This window comes from Syzygium oleosum, unplaced genomic scaffold (genome assembly GCF_021117445.2).
Source record: "Syzygium oleosum isolate NSW1041296 unplaced genomic scaffold, Sole_v2.1 Sole_v2.02, whole genome shotgun sequence".
In the NCBI taxonomy this organism is placed as follows: Eukaryota; Viridiplantae; Streptophyta; class Magnoliopsida; order Myrtales; family Myrtaceae; genus Syzygium; species Syzygium oleosum.
This window is the reverse complement of record NW_026607486.1, coordinates 18,773,115-18,791,424: the sequence shown is the minus strand read 5'-3', so window position 1 is coordinate 18,791,424 and position 18,310 is coordinate 18,773,115. Positions and strand designations below refer to the sequence as shown.

At 41.0% G+C, this 18,310-nt stretch overlaps 1 protein-coding gene across 1 annotated transcript; it reads right to left on the bottom strand.

The window, feature by feature from the left end:
* Positions 1–2,251: 2,251 nt before the first annotated feature.
* On the bottom strand, positions 2,252–4,840 carry LOC115673321 (copper transport protein ATX1-like). The gene is made up of 3 exons (XM_030595458.2): positions 4,681–4,840; positions 3,174–3,249; positions 2,252–2,744 (listed from the first exon to the last, which is right to left on the bottom strand). The coding sequence occupies exons 1-3, from the start codon at positions 4,687–4,689 to the stop codon at positions 2,569–2,571; spliced, it is 261 nt and encodes an 86-aa protein (XP_030451318.1). The 5' UTR covers positions 4,690–4,840; the 3' UTR covers positions 2,252–2,568.
* Between the last annotated feature and the right edge of the window lie 13,470 nt (positions 4,841–18,310).

The following is an 18,310-nucleotide window of genomic DNA, read 5'->3' as shown; positions in this document are numbered from 1 at the left end:
TAAGTCGTTTCGGCATGAACTTTGCCATGTATATCTTATATTTGGAGAATTCTCATATGCAACTCGAGCGCAGGATTATCCACATCTAGGATAACCAGCTAGGACTTGGGAACAACTGAAATTGGGCGACCAGTGTTGGATCAAAGCCTGCCACCTTATATGTCATGAAGTAAACTCCATCGTTGACTGTTTGAGTCTAAATAAAAATTGGTATGGTCTCGTGTTGTGTCTATTTATCTAAGCTTGTCTTGATATGTTAGTCGTGTCGTTTCGTGTCATGAGAGTCTAATATGCTCTTTGTTGGTATGACTACTTACATCCAAGGTTCATCCAATAATGAAGAAAACCCTATGGTTCGACATGTTGATGTTGCATTTCTGAAGGTAATCTATTGCGTTAGCTAGATTATAATGTTCAAAGTATTGATGCCAACGCTTTGTTCCCTCTGGACAATCTTTCTAGTTTTCGTTTTCCGCTAAGAATTTCCTGGGAAACTTCTCTTTGCATTAATGGAATCGCGTGGCATACCGAGTTTCACTATCTAAAGTTTCAAATTCTTCGTAAAATTTTTGTCTCGACGATTTTTCGGGTGTTTCAAATAGGCAAACGTTCTTCAAATGTAGGAAATCTTTTTATGAAGTATCTCTAATTGACTAGCGAACATTTTTCAGAAGCAGCTTTCGTTTTCACTACAAACGAAAACGAGAAACTATCACCTTTGTTTTCAAAACGAACTTGACAGTCCTAGTCCCTACCTACCACAGTAATCGAAGAACTCATTAGTAATCAAATGTAAATGCTTCAGAAAGAATTAACTATCACTTCAATTGAGTCTCCACACAATCAACATGCACATTTCATCGTGCATATTTTGGTATTAAATCTCTAACCGATGTACAAGAAACGACAAAGCTGTGCACATTTTGATAATAATTGAAATCATAGCAAATCTCTAATTTTTACGCATATCTTACTAATTTCGGGGTAATCTTTGCGCCACCATGAGAGTAAAGACAGGTTGTGAGCCACAAATTCTTGAAGGGGTGGACTCCATAACAATTTCTAATTATTTGTTATTTAATTTTTTGTAGTCCAGAACAAGCTGTTAACCTCGCTATGGATTAAGGACAATCACATAAACATTTCTCCTAATCTTGATGTATATTTTGGTAATAAAATCCTAGCAATTTAATTTTCATTGTCACTTTAGAAATTCTATAATCCTAGCAAATCTGTACCTCATATGTATATTTTAATAATAAATCTCCAAGCAATGTACACGAAATAAAGAATGATCGATAAGTTTCTAAGTGAGAATTTTTAATCATTCCAAGAAGTTTATTAAATAAACAAATAAGGTTTAGAAATTTGTGTTACATTGACAACACATATTTCAAATATAAATATGTATATGCAATTGCTTATGTAGTAGATAGTGATATATGCAGTAGATCTTTTGTGATAATTAACTTTCAAAGATCTAAATTTTTTACAATAAGTTGGATGATGCATTTATAGTAGAATTATTTTTCAAATTTAATGTTGAAAATACATGGTTGTAGCTTTATAAAATTATTGCTTAGTCCACCGTCGGTTTCAAAAGGTACTTACACCTTCACTGTTGGATGATTGACATATCCATTTAAAGTTGGTTTTGTGATAAATAAGTCGACATATCAATCATCCAACAGTAAATGTGTAAATACATGTTAAACTGGCAGTGGACCTAATATGAATTTATATTACTTCGTGCACAATTGTCTGGAAATTTTATCACAATTGTAGCATCAACAACGCAGTATAGATACTTAACAAAATATCAAACATAAGATTTTATTCATTGGTTTAATATATAGGACCCATATACTTAATGGCGGGAAAATATAACTAAATGCTAACTAGAAATAAGTCTCAACAAATTCGACATTGATGAGAGCAAATATATTCAGAATAAAATGTAATTTTCTAAAATCTTGGATTTTGTACAAATTAACTGAATTTTTGAAAGATGAATATTTCAATTGATTTTTCAAGAGACCAAAAAATATACTCTTCGATCTGTGCAACAAACAGACATCTCTCTAATTTAAATGTACATGCATCTTGACCAAGCTGCTAGAGAACTTAGGATAGCAGGCATGAATAACAAAAGTCTTTAATAGAATATCTAAAACGCCTCGAAATAGATATTTTCATGGGAAATCAATAGACTATACTTAGAAATTATTGCAAAAATAAGCATCAACACAAATTGGTTGAACTGCAGCATTAATTGACATCACTTACCTCTTCAGACATTATTTCTGTACTTGGCCTGGTCTTGATCTGGAATTACAATGACAATAGATCATTATGCAATCACACCGAATCAGGGCAACAAAGTGGGGACCAAGGACTATTTCCGTGGAATCCATCTTCTAAATCCATAACAAGGTGTCCATACAAATTTATTATTGCCATCTTAACATGTTTAAAAGCACAACACATACACCACATTTGATATAGAATCCATTATCGAAGAAGTGCCCCGCGGAAACAGCTCCGTCTTCTTTCTCTCACCTTCACTGATTAGACAGCAGCAGTAGCTTCAGCAGGCTTTGCTTCAGGTTCTGCCGGTGCTTCGGCATCCCAAAATGTGGTCTTCTTCCCAGTCTTTGACACAGTCTTTAGAACTGCATCGGGTTGGACATTGCCTTTCACCGTCACCTTCTGCTCCTTCATATCAATGTCGAAGGACTCCACACCTGAAATTGGTTCAGGGGCGAACAGAAAAGGGCAAAAAAAAAAAGACACCAGTTAATCTTCCACCGTTGGAACATGTCTTCCGAGGATGCCCTGTTTTTTCCTTTTCTATTCACTTCTAAGGAAAGAAAAATATATTAGGGGTGATAAAGGTAAAATCAAAATTGCAGCACTGAATCTCTTTAGGAGAATGAGTATATGTATTTATCTCTATACATTTGATGAAACAATTTCAAATGCCCAGAACCTAAAAGGATGATATCTCTTCTGAGGTAATTCATAGAGAATGAAGTAGACCAATCAAAAGGCAAAATAAATCCACCTATCGTGATAAAAGAATTCGAAGCCTCAACACCAGGACATAGACAAGTTTAAATACCGCTAACAAAAGATATAATTTCAAATAAGAACGTTGTAGAACAGCAGCAGACCTTCCATTTTCCCGAGAACCCTCTTCACTGCACCAGAGCAGCCCTCACAGGACATACCAACTTTGAGGACAACAGTCTGCAGAAAAAGCATACAGATTTTTACTAGATTGAAGAAATGAAGTAACATGACAATTGTCTCCTAGCTATGCCAAAATCAAGTTAATATCGTGAGTTCAACATTCAGCAAATGAGCAAGGATCTAATACTGAGATAAAACGCCCACAAAATATCCAATTATGCACGTCTTAATGCAATAAGTAAAGTCTTTCAACCAAAAAATAGAAAACAATAAGTAAAGTCGAAGCTGCTCACATATAGCTGGGCAAACCACTTATAGAGCTCCTTAGGTCATTGCATGAGAGGGTTCGAGAGAGATACCACCTTGGCTGAGTATTTTTTATTATTGATTTCTATATCAAGCAACTAATTAGCTATAAAGGACTTAATATGTTCTAGCCCAGGTTGAAGCAGCTACAAGTTACTTTATATAACTGCATGTACTCCACATGCTTTCAGAAACCATCTCAACAACATTTGACTCGAAGTTCTATATTAAGATAAAGTTGAATCACCAACTAAAACTAAAATGACTGCAATCACTCGTCGACTAGAAAAAGGAAAAGCAAGACCTTGCTTCTACTACTAGTACTGCACCTTTGTGACATAACATAACAAGGGTTACCGCTCTTTGTAGCTTAAAAAAGTCTCTTTTATTTCTTACGTATCACAGAAGCAGTCGTGCCAAATGCCTTCCATCACTAACCTCGGAATCATAGACGAGGAAACATTTCTACCCAAAGCCGATTCGCTACTAATCCAGACACATCGCAGCCTCCCCAAACATCAACCAATGATACAATGGCACAAAAGTCACAAATTAAACTTCAATCTCGGATATCTTGAAAATGGACATGATACATCACATTAATAAGAAAATCATTACAACCGGCACGACATTACATAGCTAATCTCGCATTTCCACTTGAAAGTAACTCAACACGACCGAGGCAAGTAACATGAAGTAATTAACAAGTTCTGCATCGACGGATTTCTATAATTGCATTAACCGAATTCCTCACCGACCCTCCATTTGCTTCTCCAACCAAAACAGACAGATCATACCAAATGGAACCACAAACGGTCCACGAACTCAGCTTTCGCCGAACTTTCCCAGAATCGAGATCCAAGGCACCATCATTACTCCCGAAGGAGGAAAACCCAATTGACCAATTCGTACACAAGCCAGAGCGCACCAAACATTCAACTCTCACCCACAACCAAAATCACAACAAATCTCAGTGAAGAAAGAACAAGAATTGCTCAAACAGAAGCCCCCCCCAATCAAGAATCCAACACAGGCCCCCCCGTAAAAGGAAAAAAAAAAACAAAAAAAAACAGGGGATATGAGCAGAACAATCTCGAACCCAATAAAGATCGAGAACCACTTTGACCCATGAACGAATGACGAAAAGGGCTTAAGAGCAACAACGGAGCAAAGCTTCTTCACCTGAGACATGGTGAATCGGGTTTCTAAGAATAGCGGAGGAGGAAGCGACGGAAGAAAGCCGGAGAAGGGCGATTGCCAGATGGTCAGCGCGAGGTGATCTTGAATTCTTTGATCGTGTGTGCTTATATACAGGGGAGGAAGTTCGTATTTTGCTTTTCAAATTTTTTGGGGGTTTAAAAATAAATAAAATAAACAATTTCCTTTCGTGTTTTATTTATGTTCCGTTGTCGTTCCGTAAAAGTTAAGTAAGCATTTGTTTTTTTTTTTGTTTTTTTCCTTTTGTTCTTTCGAACTTTTCCTTCTTCATTTAGTGCAAAAGAAATGGAGAATCCTCCTCGATTTTGTCTTACGAAATATGATTCACATTAGGGGTGAGCAACTTGAACGGCCCAAGCCGGGATCGAACCGGACAGACGGGTTTGGTCTGGTTCTCGGGACTATCGATCCGGTTCCCGGTTCCTAAAAGCGGAACCGGTTTCTGGGCGATCCGATTCCCGGTTCCAAGGGGGAACCGGACCGGACCGGACCGACTATTTAATATATATTTTTATTATTTTTTTCTTTAAAAAAATTAATAAAATGTGAACTAAACTTTAAGTGAACTTCATTATCATAAATTCATTGATAAAAATTAGTAAAATGTGAATTAAACCTTAAGTGAACTTCATTGACAAAAAATAGTAAAATGTGAACCAAACCTTAAGTGTTTAACCAAAAAAAAAAACTAAACTCTAAATGATCGGTTCCATTAGACCGGACCGGCAGTCCAGTCCGGTTCCCGGTCCTAGAACCAACCGGTCCGGTCCCCGGTTCCCAAAATTGGGAACCGGTTCTCTCGGTTCGATTCCCGGTTCCACCTTGGAACCGGACCGGACCGGAAACTGATCACCCCTAATTTACATTCACCTTCACACGAGTCTTTCGTGGAAAAATAAATTTCTAGACTCATTTAAAGCATTTTCGTAATTTTTTTAAAGTTTAAATTTTTCTCTTTTCAAAATCTCGGCGTGAAAAATTGACAGTTCAATTCCTAGATAATTAAATTTTAGAAGCATTAAAAATTATTACAGTCGAGAAAAAATTTAACTTTCTTGATAAATGAATTAAGTAATGGAGAGATTATAACAAAATAATAGTGGAGCTTACATCTCATTTTTCATTAGAGAGCAAAATTCCTGCTTTAAAAAAAAATAATTACAACAATTTTTTGTTCTCGAGATAAACGAACTTATCCATAATTATGCGAACGGTTTCATCAAAAGAACAGAAAATCTAATTACATACCGGCCTCTAAATTATCTCTAATCATATGCTTCCTCAGGCACAAGAAGTTAATCGTATCACCATGCTAAATTTTTCTTTTTTTTTTTGGCATTCACTTATAAGATTTCTAAGTCTAATTAGAATGACACGGCCTTCAAGTTTCGCCTGCCCAAACGTTGCTGTGGCCCAGCTCAAGTCATTTGGGCTCACTCTCCTTTATATTCAATTTTTCACTTGAATATATATATATATATATATATATATATATATATATATATATATATGCCACACAATTTCCTGAGCAAAACTACCCAAAAAAGTCATAAATTTTTTTTCCAACTGTGAGCTAGTGAGGTCACCTGTCAACCCTCCACGGCCACAAGCGAGGGGCTCACAGCCCTTGCTAGGATCTGGGCAAGGGCCCAACACCCTCGCTTGGATCTTAGCAAGGGCAAGAAGGCCCTCGCAGCCGTGGCACCCTTGCTTGAGTTGGAAAAGAATAAACAAAAATAAAATAATAAAAATTTACAATTTTTTTAAAATTATAAAAATTGTTCACATCAACGCCGACCGTGCCACGAAAAATGGCTAGAGTTTATGTCAATGATTTCTAGCCGACATTGGCAAATCATTAAAGATTTAGGACCAAATTGGCCAAATTGAAAGGTTTATGACTGAATTGGCCGCATTATAACAGGTTTAGAAATATTTGGTAATTTCCCCCTAATTTCTTGAGCTCCTCCGAGCCTTGCCAATGCATCCGCACATCCATTCGCTTCTCTAGAAACATGCTCAATCTTGTAAGCCTGCAACCTTGGGAGCAAGCTCTTGCATTCAATAGGGAAAAGTATCAAAAAAGTCCTTAATTTATTACATTGGTACCAATTTAGGCAGGAAATCGTTAACGTGGTCACCGGCCATCCTATGTGGCACGGCCGCTACTGGTGTGGACATCTTTTATATTATTTTTATTATTTTTATTTTGTTTTCCTTTCCCATTTGTTTTTGCCACTGGCCTCTCGCCGGCCATAGGCCATGGCCAAGATGGGCTAGTCTCGCTTAGGCGAGGGTTAGGGGAGAGCATCGACCCAGGATTGACCCTCGGCCGGCCCAATCTGCCCACTTTGGCCAATTCCCAGGGGGATTGGGCCGATCCCTAGTCCCGGGACTGTTGGAACTTGTACTGTAAAGGTTGGTCCTTAGTTAGGGTTGGTCCAACCTGAACCAATCCTATAAAAAAATTTTCCAAACCCTAGGTATATAACGTAAAGTGCCCAACGCCTCCTCTTCTTTCACCCTTTTCCTCTCCCTCTCCTTGAGTCTCACTCTCACTCTCACTCTCACTCTCTCCTTCAATCTCAAATTCTTCTCTCTCTCTCTCTCTCTCTCTCTCTCTCTCTCTCTCTCTAGTAATGACTCCTTCCCTCTCTCTCCCTGCTCGTTTATCTTCACCAGTGCCAATCATCAACAACAAAGACTCCAAGATCTCAGGAATTTAGTTTGATCATCGTTCACAATCAACATTTGCATATCAAAGGCAAGTACCTCCATACTCGGTTCTAAGAAAAATATAGGCCAAGAATCTTAACTTGAATGGCCACATTCATTTTGCATCTTCATTGATAATCATAGTAACAATTTCTTTTTGTTAATGTTTGATGCTTCAACATAAATACCAACATATATCTTAATATTTGAAAAAACAATAACAAAATCTGTAATATCATAATCTCCCTTTTCATGCTTGAAACAAAGATGATAAATTTGTGGACATAATCGTGTGGCATTATGGGATCTTAATTCAACTCACATAGACGAATTTGGCAATGTCACGTATTATTGATCGTTAAGTAAAGAACAATCACATTTTTATTCTAATTTCAATGGCTCTGAAATTTCAAAGAATAGGTTTGTCCTTTCAAGGAATACTAAAAATGAAATAAATAAAGAATTGATTGGTCTCGAGTTGACCTTAGAACCAGACCGAACCCATAAGGTATGTCCGGTCCTCGGTTCCAAGCTCAACAGAGTTGGTCTCTGGTCCTAAAAATTGGGGATCAACATTGTGCGGGATGGTCCTTGGGTTAAATGCTGGACCGTTCCAACTCGAACCATGCTCACCCCTGGCGAGGGTCACCCTTGCCGCCCATAGGCGAGAGTCGGCCTCGCTGGGCCACACCTAGGCGAGGGCGACTGCTGGTGAGGCCAACCCTCGCCCAAGCCGGGGCAGCCTCGCCACAGCTCGCCTGGGCGAGGGACAGAGAGGCAGAGTGCTTGAGTAGAGAATGGAGGAACAGAGTTTGGAGACAAGGAAGCAAAGGCACAAGCGACATTTCTCGTTAAGGTCTCTGCTCTGTGCAAAAATCTGCTTCGAAACTTCAAAGCTTTTTTTATCAATTCTCAAACATGAATAGAGAGAAGCAACATTTTGTTGTCCCAAGCAGCAAAGCAGAGCGAAGCTCACTCAACGCCAGATCTGGAGAGGGGGGCCTCGCCCTCGCTCAGGCGAGGCACGGGGAGGCACAGCAAGGGAGGCCTCATTGTTGCTTGCCCTCGCCTAGGCGCGGCTCGGCGAGGCTAACCCTCGTCTGTGGCCGATGGCCAGTGAGAGGCCACTAGCAAAAACAAAAGGGAAAGGAAAAAAAGGAAAAGAAGAAGAAGAAGAAAAAGTATTAAAATATATATAAATGTCCACGTCAGCGCCGACTATACCACGTAGGATGGCCAGCATCCACGTCAGCAATTTCCAGCCTAAATTGGCCGCATGGACTGAATCGGTACTAATGTGAAAAATGTTTAAGACTAAATTGGTCCAATTGAAAAGTTTAAGACTGAATTGGTATCAATATAATAAGTTTGAGACTTTTTTTTGTACTTTTCCCGCATTCAACAGGAAGAGGTTGTTGCATCAGAAGATGATGCTGTTTGGTCTCTGTGAAGCTTGAATAAACAATCTGGTCACAAACAGGCACTGGCGTGTATTCACTGGGAATGGCTTCATTGAATGTTTTAATACCTCAAGTTTTTATTCTCATCTTGTCAGTGATGGATCTAAACAGCCGATGGTATGTGCTTCGATAACCTCTAATTATACACAACTTAATCGATTTTTTTTTCAAGTAATAAATCACTCGATGCGGTAAGCAAGAAGGATTAAGTTTATAAGATATTCGATTGAAATTTTTTAAAAAAAATTGCTAATTATATCGTCAAAATCTTTCAATGATGCTCACTATTCCATTTTGGTAAGAAATAACTCTTTATTTTAATTTTCAGTAATTATATACTTCAGCACCTGATATTCAGTGCTTAAATTTTCAATGCTTATGTTTTAGTTTTATCAAATAAGCTCGTGTAACCAAAATTCTATAGATCACACATCTATCTATGTTTATACATATTGTTTTACTTTTACCAAGTAGCTAAATACTCATATAAACGTGGAGAATGTGATGACATGCATAAACAAAAGTTACTCGATCTACGTAACAAAAATTAGTCTTGCTTATAGAATGATATATAAATAACTGTAGTTCATAATTTTTAGTAAGGAAATAACTATTCGTATCTATGGTGCGAACAAAAGTCAAACAATTTGCGCAGTTAAAACTAATCCCACTACATATTTGTTGACACCTATTTTAATTTGCCCAAAATTAATTGCACAAAATTTAGGAGTTAATTTTATTTAATTCCTAAAACAAAAAAATATTTCTATTTAAATGCATTGCATATAGAAATTAGGCACATTTGTATTAATAGGGTCTATTAGAACTTAAAAAAAAATCAAATTTTAAAAAAAAATTTCGAGTTGGGCCGAGTCGACCCAACCCTTTTCTTTTCTTTTCTTTTCTCCCCCCCCCCCCAGGGCCCAATCGCCTTTCTTTTTTTTTTTTTTCCTCTCTGGCTCGGGCCCCAAATTCAATTATCTTTCCTTTTCCTTCTTCCCCGCCGCCGGTCCCTTTCTCTCCCCGTTCGCCCTGTTTCCGGCCGCAGAGCGACGAACGGCCGAGCGCCTCCGCGCCATCCCTATCAAGCCAGAGGATGGCCAGGGGAGCACGCCACCGGGACTGGCATTAATGACCAGTCCTGTCCTCCCCGAAAACCCGGCCATCTCTCCTCATTCTTCCTCTCTGCCCCGTCTCTCTGCCTTTCTCAGAACCGGCCCCCCCTGCACCGGCCTAAACGGCCACAAAAGTCACGGGACAGAAATAGGCCATCGTCAGCGTGCGTATGGAGCAGGTGAGAAGCGTCGTCGTCGCCTATAAAAACCAGAGAGACAGACTGAGCGCCGGTCGGCCGTTTAAAGAGACAGAGAGAGAAACAGAGAACAGGGAGAGAAGAGAGAGAATAGAAAGAGAGAGAGAGCATACTGAGAGTCTGCCGGCCGCGAGAAGGAATCCAGCAGCGTCGCCGTCGCCCCCAGATCGGCCGGAGACCCCCCCAAACGCGTCGTCGACCGGTGAGCCTCTCCCGGCCCCGACTGCCCCTGTTTTGCCCTGTTTTGGTGTCCGGTTTGGCCGGGACTCGCGCCGGCCGTTTTGCGCGAATCCCGGCCCATACCGTCGTCCCCCACAGTTCCTACGCTGTCGCCGAAGGTAAGGACAGGTCTCCGGAGGGTAGCGAGGCCTCGAAACAGGCCGAAATGCCCCTGTTTTGTTTGAGCTCCGGTCGGCAGTGCCGAGGCTGGCCGGAGAATTGGTTGACCCTGGGGAAGCTCCAGGATGGCCACTAGAGGCCAGGTGAGGTCAAAATATGACCTGGGTTCGCCGGTCAAGCTCCGACCGACGTTTGGGCTCAAACGAGCCCCGGTCGGAGCTCAGCCGGCGACTCCCCCGGCCAGCCATTCGTCGACCCATCGCCCCTAGTCTTTTCAACCTCGAGAGCTGATGAGACTGAGGCCAAAGGCTGGGCGAAACAGCCGGCAAATCGCCGAATTTCTGCCCGACCGATGGCCTCCCGAGCTTAAAGGCTCGGATTTTGGCCTGAACCGGCCGGCAGCCCAGCCGGACCGGTTCGCTCGCCCAATAGGGCCGGTTCGATGAACCGGCCCTATTTTGGTATTTTCCACCGGACCGGGCCCTAACCGGTCCCGATCCGGCTCGGGACCTAGGTCAACGACCCGGGTTGACCCTTGACCCGGTTCGGATACGGAGATCCGACCCGAGTCAACACGATGGGTAGGGCCGTTGACCCGGGTCGGGGTCTGACCCGACCCGGATCCGCGACCCGACCCCCGGTTTTAATATTATATTATTTTTTTATTTTTAAAAAAATTTTAAAAAAAAATTTCGACATTTTTTTAAAATTAGGATATAATTTAAATATAGCATTGTTTAATATTTTTCTAAATTATGTGATATACCTGAGTGTTTTAAATTATTGTTGTATTATGCATGTTGTTTTTCTAGATTAATTACATAAATTGTTGTGTTTTAAATGTTGTTCGCTTTAGTTAGGGCTAGAACCTTAGGTTGCATGTCTATTTTGACTGCTAATCGTTTATGATTATGCACTCGTTTGATCACCTCACATGTTAGGAAAAAGGTCCTAAAATCAATCTAAATTGCCTGACAAATATTTTCAGAAATGAACAAGATAAAAAGGTACCGAAAGGGCATTAGTTATCAAACTAGTGTAATTAAGTCTCCGAACTCATTTAATCTCTGGTTTGTAGGAATAGGGTGATTCTCCCATCACCTTATTTGGGTTTCTAATCGACCCACCCCAAATCGATTAGTGGCGACTCCTTGATATAAACCACTTGCAGGTTAAAAACATAAACCCTAAGTCGCGATATGGTATGGGCTTGGGAGAGCCCGAGTTAAATCTCAAACCTAGACTTAGTGCGTACCAGGCGAGACCCCCTTTTTTGCATGTTGATAAAAAAAGCGGGAGGTCGGTCGCGATAGACTAGCGACTCCGCTGGGGACTTGCATTTTTTTAAAATGAACTTAAGCCAAAAAAAATTTTATCCTATTCAAAATAATTTTTATTTGACAGCGAGGACTCCAGGTATGATCCTGACATTAAGGTGTTATTTGTTCTTGCAGGTTCAAATTGATTGTTTATGAATTGTTGTGCATACTTTAATGATTTAGCACTACACTGTTGCACACACAACCACGCTGCCTGACTTGGGCCGCGATAGGACATTTTAGGATGGTGTTAAGAAAGATACGAGCTCGAACGCGAGCCCGCGATGTAGAGGTTGCCTTTCTTTTCCCCGAAATTTATTTCTAAAAAATCGTAAAGAAATATCTTTAGCCGCTATTCGCGTGACTATAAGATATTCCTTTCGATTTGGTCGATGTTAAAAGGACTTGATACCAACGTGAGACTGCGACGGTCAGGCACCCTTTTAACTTCATTTTGCTAAACCAGTCTAAATAGAAATCGAACCTCGCTCCTCATGTGCATGTTGTTGTGATTGTCATGGTTCAAGGAAAGGTATATATTCTATCTCTTCTTATTTTATTATGCAGCCTACTTATTCAATTGATTTGTTGCTGTTAGGCCACCCGTTGATTGCATTCTATATACGATGGGAAGAGCTGATGTCTAATTTGTCCCCACTCTTAAGAAAGAGCTTCTGGCATGGTGGGACCGACTCGATCAGAATGGCCAACAATATGTCAAAGCAAGAATTAGTCGCCTACTTCCACTACTCAAAATCAATATCTATTCTGGCATGATGCAGGCATTAGCACATTTCTGGTGCCCACAGACATCTACTTTCATATTTGGTAAGTTTGAAATGACCCCGACTCTGGAAGAATATAGTGTTGTCATTGAAAAGCCTTTGGGATCTGAGCTCGTTAAACCACTTTTGGGTGTGTCCCCTCTACCAGAATTATCCCAGTTTTTGCGAACCGAGAGCAATATCGTGAAAAGAGTCGTTAAAGCTCATTGTAACGCCTGCCCCTGGTTTTTCTTAAACGAGTGCTTTGAAAGTCAACCCATGAGCCAAAAAGCTAAGATTTTTATCCTTGCTTTTATCGGGTGTGTCATTTTCCCCCATCGCAAAAATTCAATAAACCCCTCGATTGCGTATGTAGCCAAACAAATTTGCACCGGCTTGAGTTATGTTAATTCGGTTCTGGCAGAAGCATTTTTGTCTCTTAACCGTTTTAAACAAAATAATGAGAAAATCATGCGGGCCGCCCCAGAAATTTTGCAAATCTGGTTTTTATCCCATTTAAGAGGATTTGGGCACCTCATGCAGCTTTTTAAAATCGATGACTTTATGCATCCGATACAAAGATTTGAGGTCTTAAAGAGTAATTCCCCTGATAAAGATTATTCTACCTAGATAAACTTTTTAAAAGACCCCGATCCCAAAGCATTCTTATGGCACGCTAAATGGTTTCATGAGGGTCAGACTCGTTATGGTCACAGGTTTCACAACCCCGTTCCACTGCTTGGTTTATCTGGCGCCACTTCGTACTACCCCTATCGGGTAGCCAGCCAATACAGGGCCCTTCAGGAAATCCTGCCTCCTCTCAAGACAGACCTGTTTCGAGTTCGATTCGCTCGCTCGAACTACAATTATGTTGACGAAATTCGTGCCATCCAGGGGGTGGACTGAATGTCAGCCTGAGAACATTCTTATGCCTAGACTATTGAAAGGGTAAGAAAAGGTCCACAGTGCCTCTCTGTTCTACATTCTACATCACCAAATCCCAGCAGCTCTACAGTCAAAAGTCCCAGAAGTGGTTGACAAGCCCAGTCGCCAAGCACAAATCGACCATCTCGAGAGGACTGTGGGGACGAGGCATGCGCTTATTGTGGAGCTTGTCCGTGAAAATAAACGACTCCGAGAGACTGTGGCTTCCCCATCGTTTATAGAATGAGTATCCGGGAACGGCGCCCTTTTGTTAAAAGCCCCTTTCTTTTACATTTCCTAGTATTTATGTTTAAGGGTTTGGTTTTCTTCTTTAAAAGTGTTTATGGGTTGTACTAATGTTAATATAAGTCGGACCACTTTTTATTATATAAATAAAATGTTTTGCGCTTTAATGACACCGCCGTGGCCTTCGGCCCAGTGGTATCCGGGGATGAGCGAAACGGTCCGAGACAACCGGGGTTCGAACCCCGGGGACGCCGTCTGTAATGTTAATATTAATAAAAACCCATTTTTCTTCTTTTTCTTTATAAATAAAGAAATATGTAATAATATTATGGCTTGGTCATGAAATGATTCTTTATTAGGCATTATACTCATTCATTTCAACGTTTTCACAGGTAGTTACAAAAAAAATGGCCGAAGAAAACGTCCGTCTCAATAACATGGAAAACAAAATGAAGATGGTTTTCAATGCACTTGAAAACCTCACCAAGCAAATAGAATCCATCAATGGCAAGCTCACGCCCACACCTGCAGCATTCGAGGTGGTGTTACCGCCACCGTCTACTAGAAAAGACAAAGCCTCCGCCAGCGACAGCAAAATGTCCCCGCTAAAGGACGATCCGCTTCCCCTTGCCGTCAGGAAGCCTGAACTTGAAGCTGCACCGATGACAGAACATGACAAACGCCTTGCAAAAGTCAAGGAGATGCTGAAACAGCTACAAGGCCCGCAACATGCTATCCCACTTGACCTGTCTATATACAAACGGGTCAAAGTATCAGAAAAGTTTAAGATGCCAGAATTCGAGAAGTATGATGGCACCTCATGCCCCAGACACCATTTGCACATGTATCATGTGCGGATGACCTAATACGTTGATAACGAACTCCTCATGATTCAGACTTTTCAAGCAAGTTTGACAGGACCAGCTTTGACATGGTATATGTCAAAAGATGTGGATGCTTTTAAATCTTGGGATGATGTCGCTGATGCATTCCTCAAGCAGTATCAATTCAACCTCGACGTCACCTTTTCTCGTGACGACCTTGAACGCACTGAGAAGAAGAAGAGCGAGTCGTTTAAAGAGTATGCCACCAGATGGAGGAATTTGGCCGCCCAGGTTACCCCAGAACTTACTGATCATGAACAAATGAAGTTGTTCATTAAGTCTCTTCCGTATAAATACAGACACCGCCTGGTTGGTTCCACTGCTGAATCCCTTAATCGTCTTGTTCCTGTGGGCGAACGAATTGAAATGGGATTGCGTGATGGGTGGTTCACAGACCCCACTTCCACAAGCAAGAAACTCAGTATGAAGAAGGAGAAAGAACTTCTGACAGATGTGGATGTTGCATACACCCAAACCGTTCGTCTTTCCCCAATGATTCAGATGAGCAGTGGACAGCAACCGGCCTCAGGCCGCCAGCCCCCCCAAAGGCGAAATAACAAAAAGCAGTTCACGCCACTCCCTTGGCCTATGTCTCAGATCCTGCCTATTCTCCTGGAAAAGAGGTTGCTTGCTAAAGAGCCAAAACGTGAAAATCTTGAGCGTTTCCCCAACTACGACCCCTCCAAGGCATGTGACTATCATTTGGGCGAAATGGGACATTCCGTCAATGACTGTGTTGTCTTGAAAAATAAGGTCCAGAAATTATTAGATGCAAAGATGCTTTCGTTCCGCAACGCACCACCCAATCAAGCAGGAGGCGCGGATGTCATCATTGAGTAAACTGAAGACTCAACTTTCCTTCCTTAGAATAGAGGCATATTTAATAGTTTGAATCCTCCCCCTATATGGGAGCTTTTCTTGCTTTCTAAAGTCTCAACTGTTTTTTAAGATTCCCAGTTTTCTGAATTTTTAATTATGCTTGGAATTTTAGTATTGCAATTTACATTCCAACAAATGTAATTCGCCTGAATTATTCAAAAGAATTACAAATGTTTTGTTTTGAGGGCCTAAAGAAGTGTCCCAAACCGGCCCGTTGATGATATCCAGCCATGTAAAGGAAGGTGTTCTGAGGCCCGGGCTTCCTCATGCTTCCTTGTTTCTAAGCTTTTGAAAATAAAACAAACGTTTTACCATTTTTCAAAAGGGCCGAAAAAAAGAACGGTGGTGGAAAAGCGTGCATGCTCATAGCCCTGTTTGTTTTTCTAACTCGCTCACTTAGTGTCTCAGAGCATACTCCTTTTTGATTTGTTATTACAAAGGGGACATTTGGAAATGACACAAACTGAAGAGCGCATCAGCCCCTGGTAATGATCGTAGACCAACTAATCCAATAGGGACAGTCCGAGCAAAGATCAGCCAACCTTCAAAATGAAATGTGGGGCAAATCTCATTACTACTAATGTGAGATATCAATTCCAGACAGTCAGAGGGAGTGCTGAGCATTCCTTGACTCCATGATGAGCGAAACATCATTTCGTACAAAAGTCGGGGGCAGATCAAGAAAAGATTACCCCTTTTGAAAGAAAAAGGTATGTCTTATTCCTTAACAAATTTTGGAAATGACATTCCATCCCTTTTCTTTTGTAGATAATGAACTGGGGAACATGCTAGACTCTGACGTGCTAGCGAGCCAGATAGAGCACCAATGTTGGGACCTCTCGAATGAAACATGACGAAGAAGTGCTTAATTGGAAGAATAGACTAGGGGGCATGCGATCTCCCAGTCCATCAAAAAGGGTGTATTTCGTTCCTAAAGTTCATCCACTTTAGCATAGAAATGACGTATCTTTTCCTTTTACATAGGACAAAATTGAGTAAAGAACACTCCTGGTAACAAGTCTAACTGGAAAAGGACTTTGCATATGACAAAATGGCGTCGAAGCCGATCCTGACAACCATCGGAGTCTCGATGGTAGTCACGTTCATATCCGTCAAAGACCTTTAAAGCAGAAATTAGCTTTGCTGCGAAGATCCACATGCAATTGCACATGCCCTGTGCAGTCAGGAATCATATGATTCATGAGAAACTCCTCAACATGCCGGGATCGCATTGACACAGCATGCTCTGACAATAGGATCGTCTATTTGGAAGCACCCTTAATTATAGAGGATTCAATTCGAGCTTCGAGACCAACTATGAGAGGAGAAAAGACTCTACTAACTTTGAAGACAAAAGAGAGACACGAGGGGTAGTTTCGTATCGTTCTCAATTTACCCTTTGTCATTTTATTCCTAACATAAGCTCATGCTATTGTCAACAGAAATTGTCAACATCCGAGAAAACTCAAGGAGTTGTCAATTTAAACTCAAATGAAGGGAGTCACGAAGGGTAATGCTGTATCGTCCCCAATTCCTGTCCCTCAAAAGAGCTGTTCATTAACACAGTCTTTCTTATTACCTTGCAGGTTTGCCTCACTGTTACAGCACAGATAAGTATTTCTTTCCCTTAAAACTCTTTTTTAAGAGTTGAAAGAATCAAAAGAAAGAGGAAGCAATTTAAAGCAAATGAATGCTTAACCCTCCCCCAAGTGCATCGCATGTCTTTGAAAAGGAATTTTGCATGGTAATTTTACCTGTTTAATTCACCGATTCCCTGTGAAAATTTTGACAATTCGACGAATGCTGTTAAACTGCTCCGATGTATTGAACGAGATGTGTCAGGATAATGAGAGGTAATCCTTAGTCTATAGACATTCTCACGTACCAAACCCTAGCAAGATGAGCGAAAAGGTTCCATTTCTGCAAGGTAAAGGGATTTCTCGCATAAGATACGATAGCCAAAATGACGAGAGGCAGTTCATTTCTCTGCCCCATACACTACTGTTGATCCTTTGTTTGACCATTTTGAGCCCATACACTTGGAGGTTCCTTTCAAATTACCCCTGTCAAGAACCACCCCATACTAGGGCAGCTTGAGGTAAATCGGCATCACAGGAAGGATTCAAATTCAGAGGGAGCAATAAGAGTGTCCCTCCCTTTCGATCACCGCCCCCGCAGCTTTGGCCTCGTCGTCTTCATGGATCCGGCGGTCCTCAACAGGGTTCTCCAAGACAAGCACACCATCGACGGCAGGACGGTCGAGGCTAAGAGGGCTTTGTCAAGAGAGGAGCAGCAAACTAACTAGAGCCTGTCCAAAATGCCAACATATCATCGATAACAGTGATGTTCTTACCTAGGAACTGAGCAGGATAAGAAAGATGAGGAGTTTGTAATATCTAAAATTTTCTATGATCATCAGCCACAACAGCTTGCACAAGGTGAAAAATATGAATAGAAATTTTCTTGCTCTCACTTGCATTAATCTTTGAGTGTTATTGTTACAGATGAACTCTCACGATAATTTAAGTGCCTTAGGATGACGAAGAGCAGTTTTTCTTCTATCCCATACACTTATATCCCTTGCTAGCCCAATTGAGCCGGCAATTTCATTTCGTACGAACCTAGTTGGTGATCATCCCTCACACAGGGGCAAGGCAAAAGTCATCACAGTTTGAGCATCATGGTCCAAAGTATCAAATGAAGATGAAGACTCCAAGAGCCTAATACTATTGTTCTGTTCAAACTTGTATAG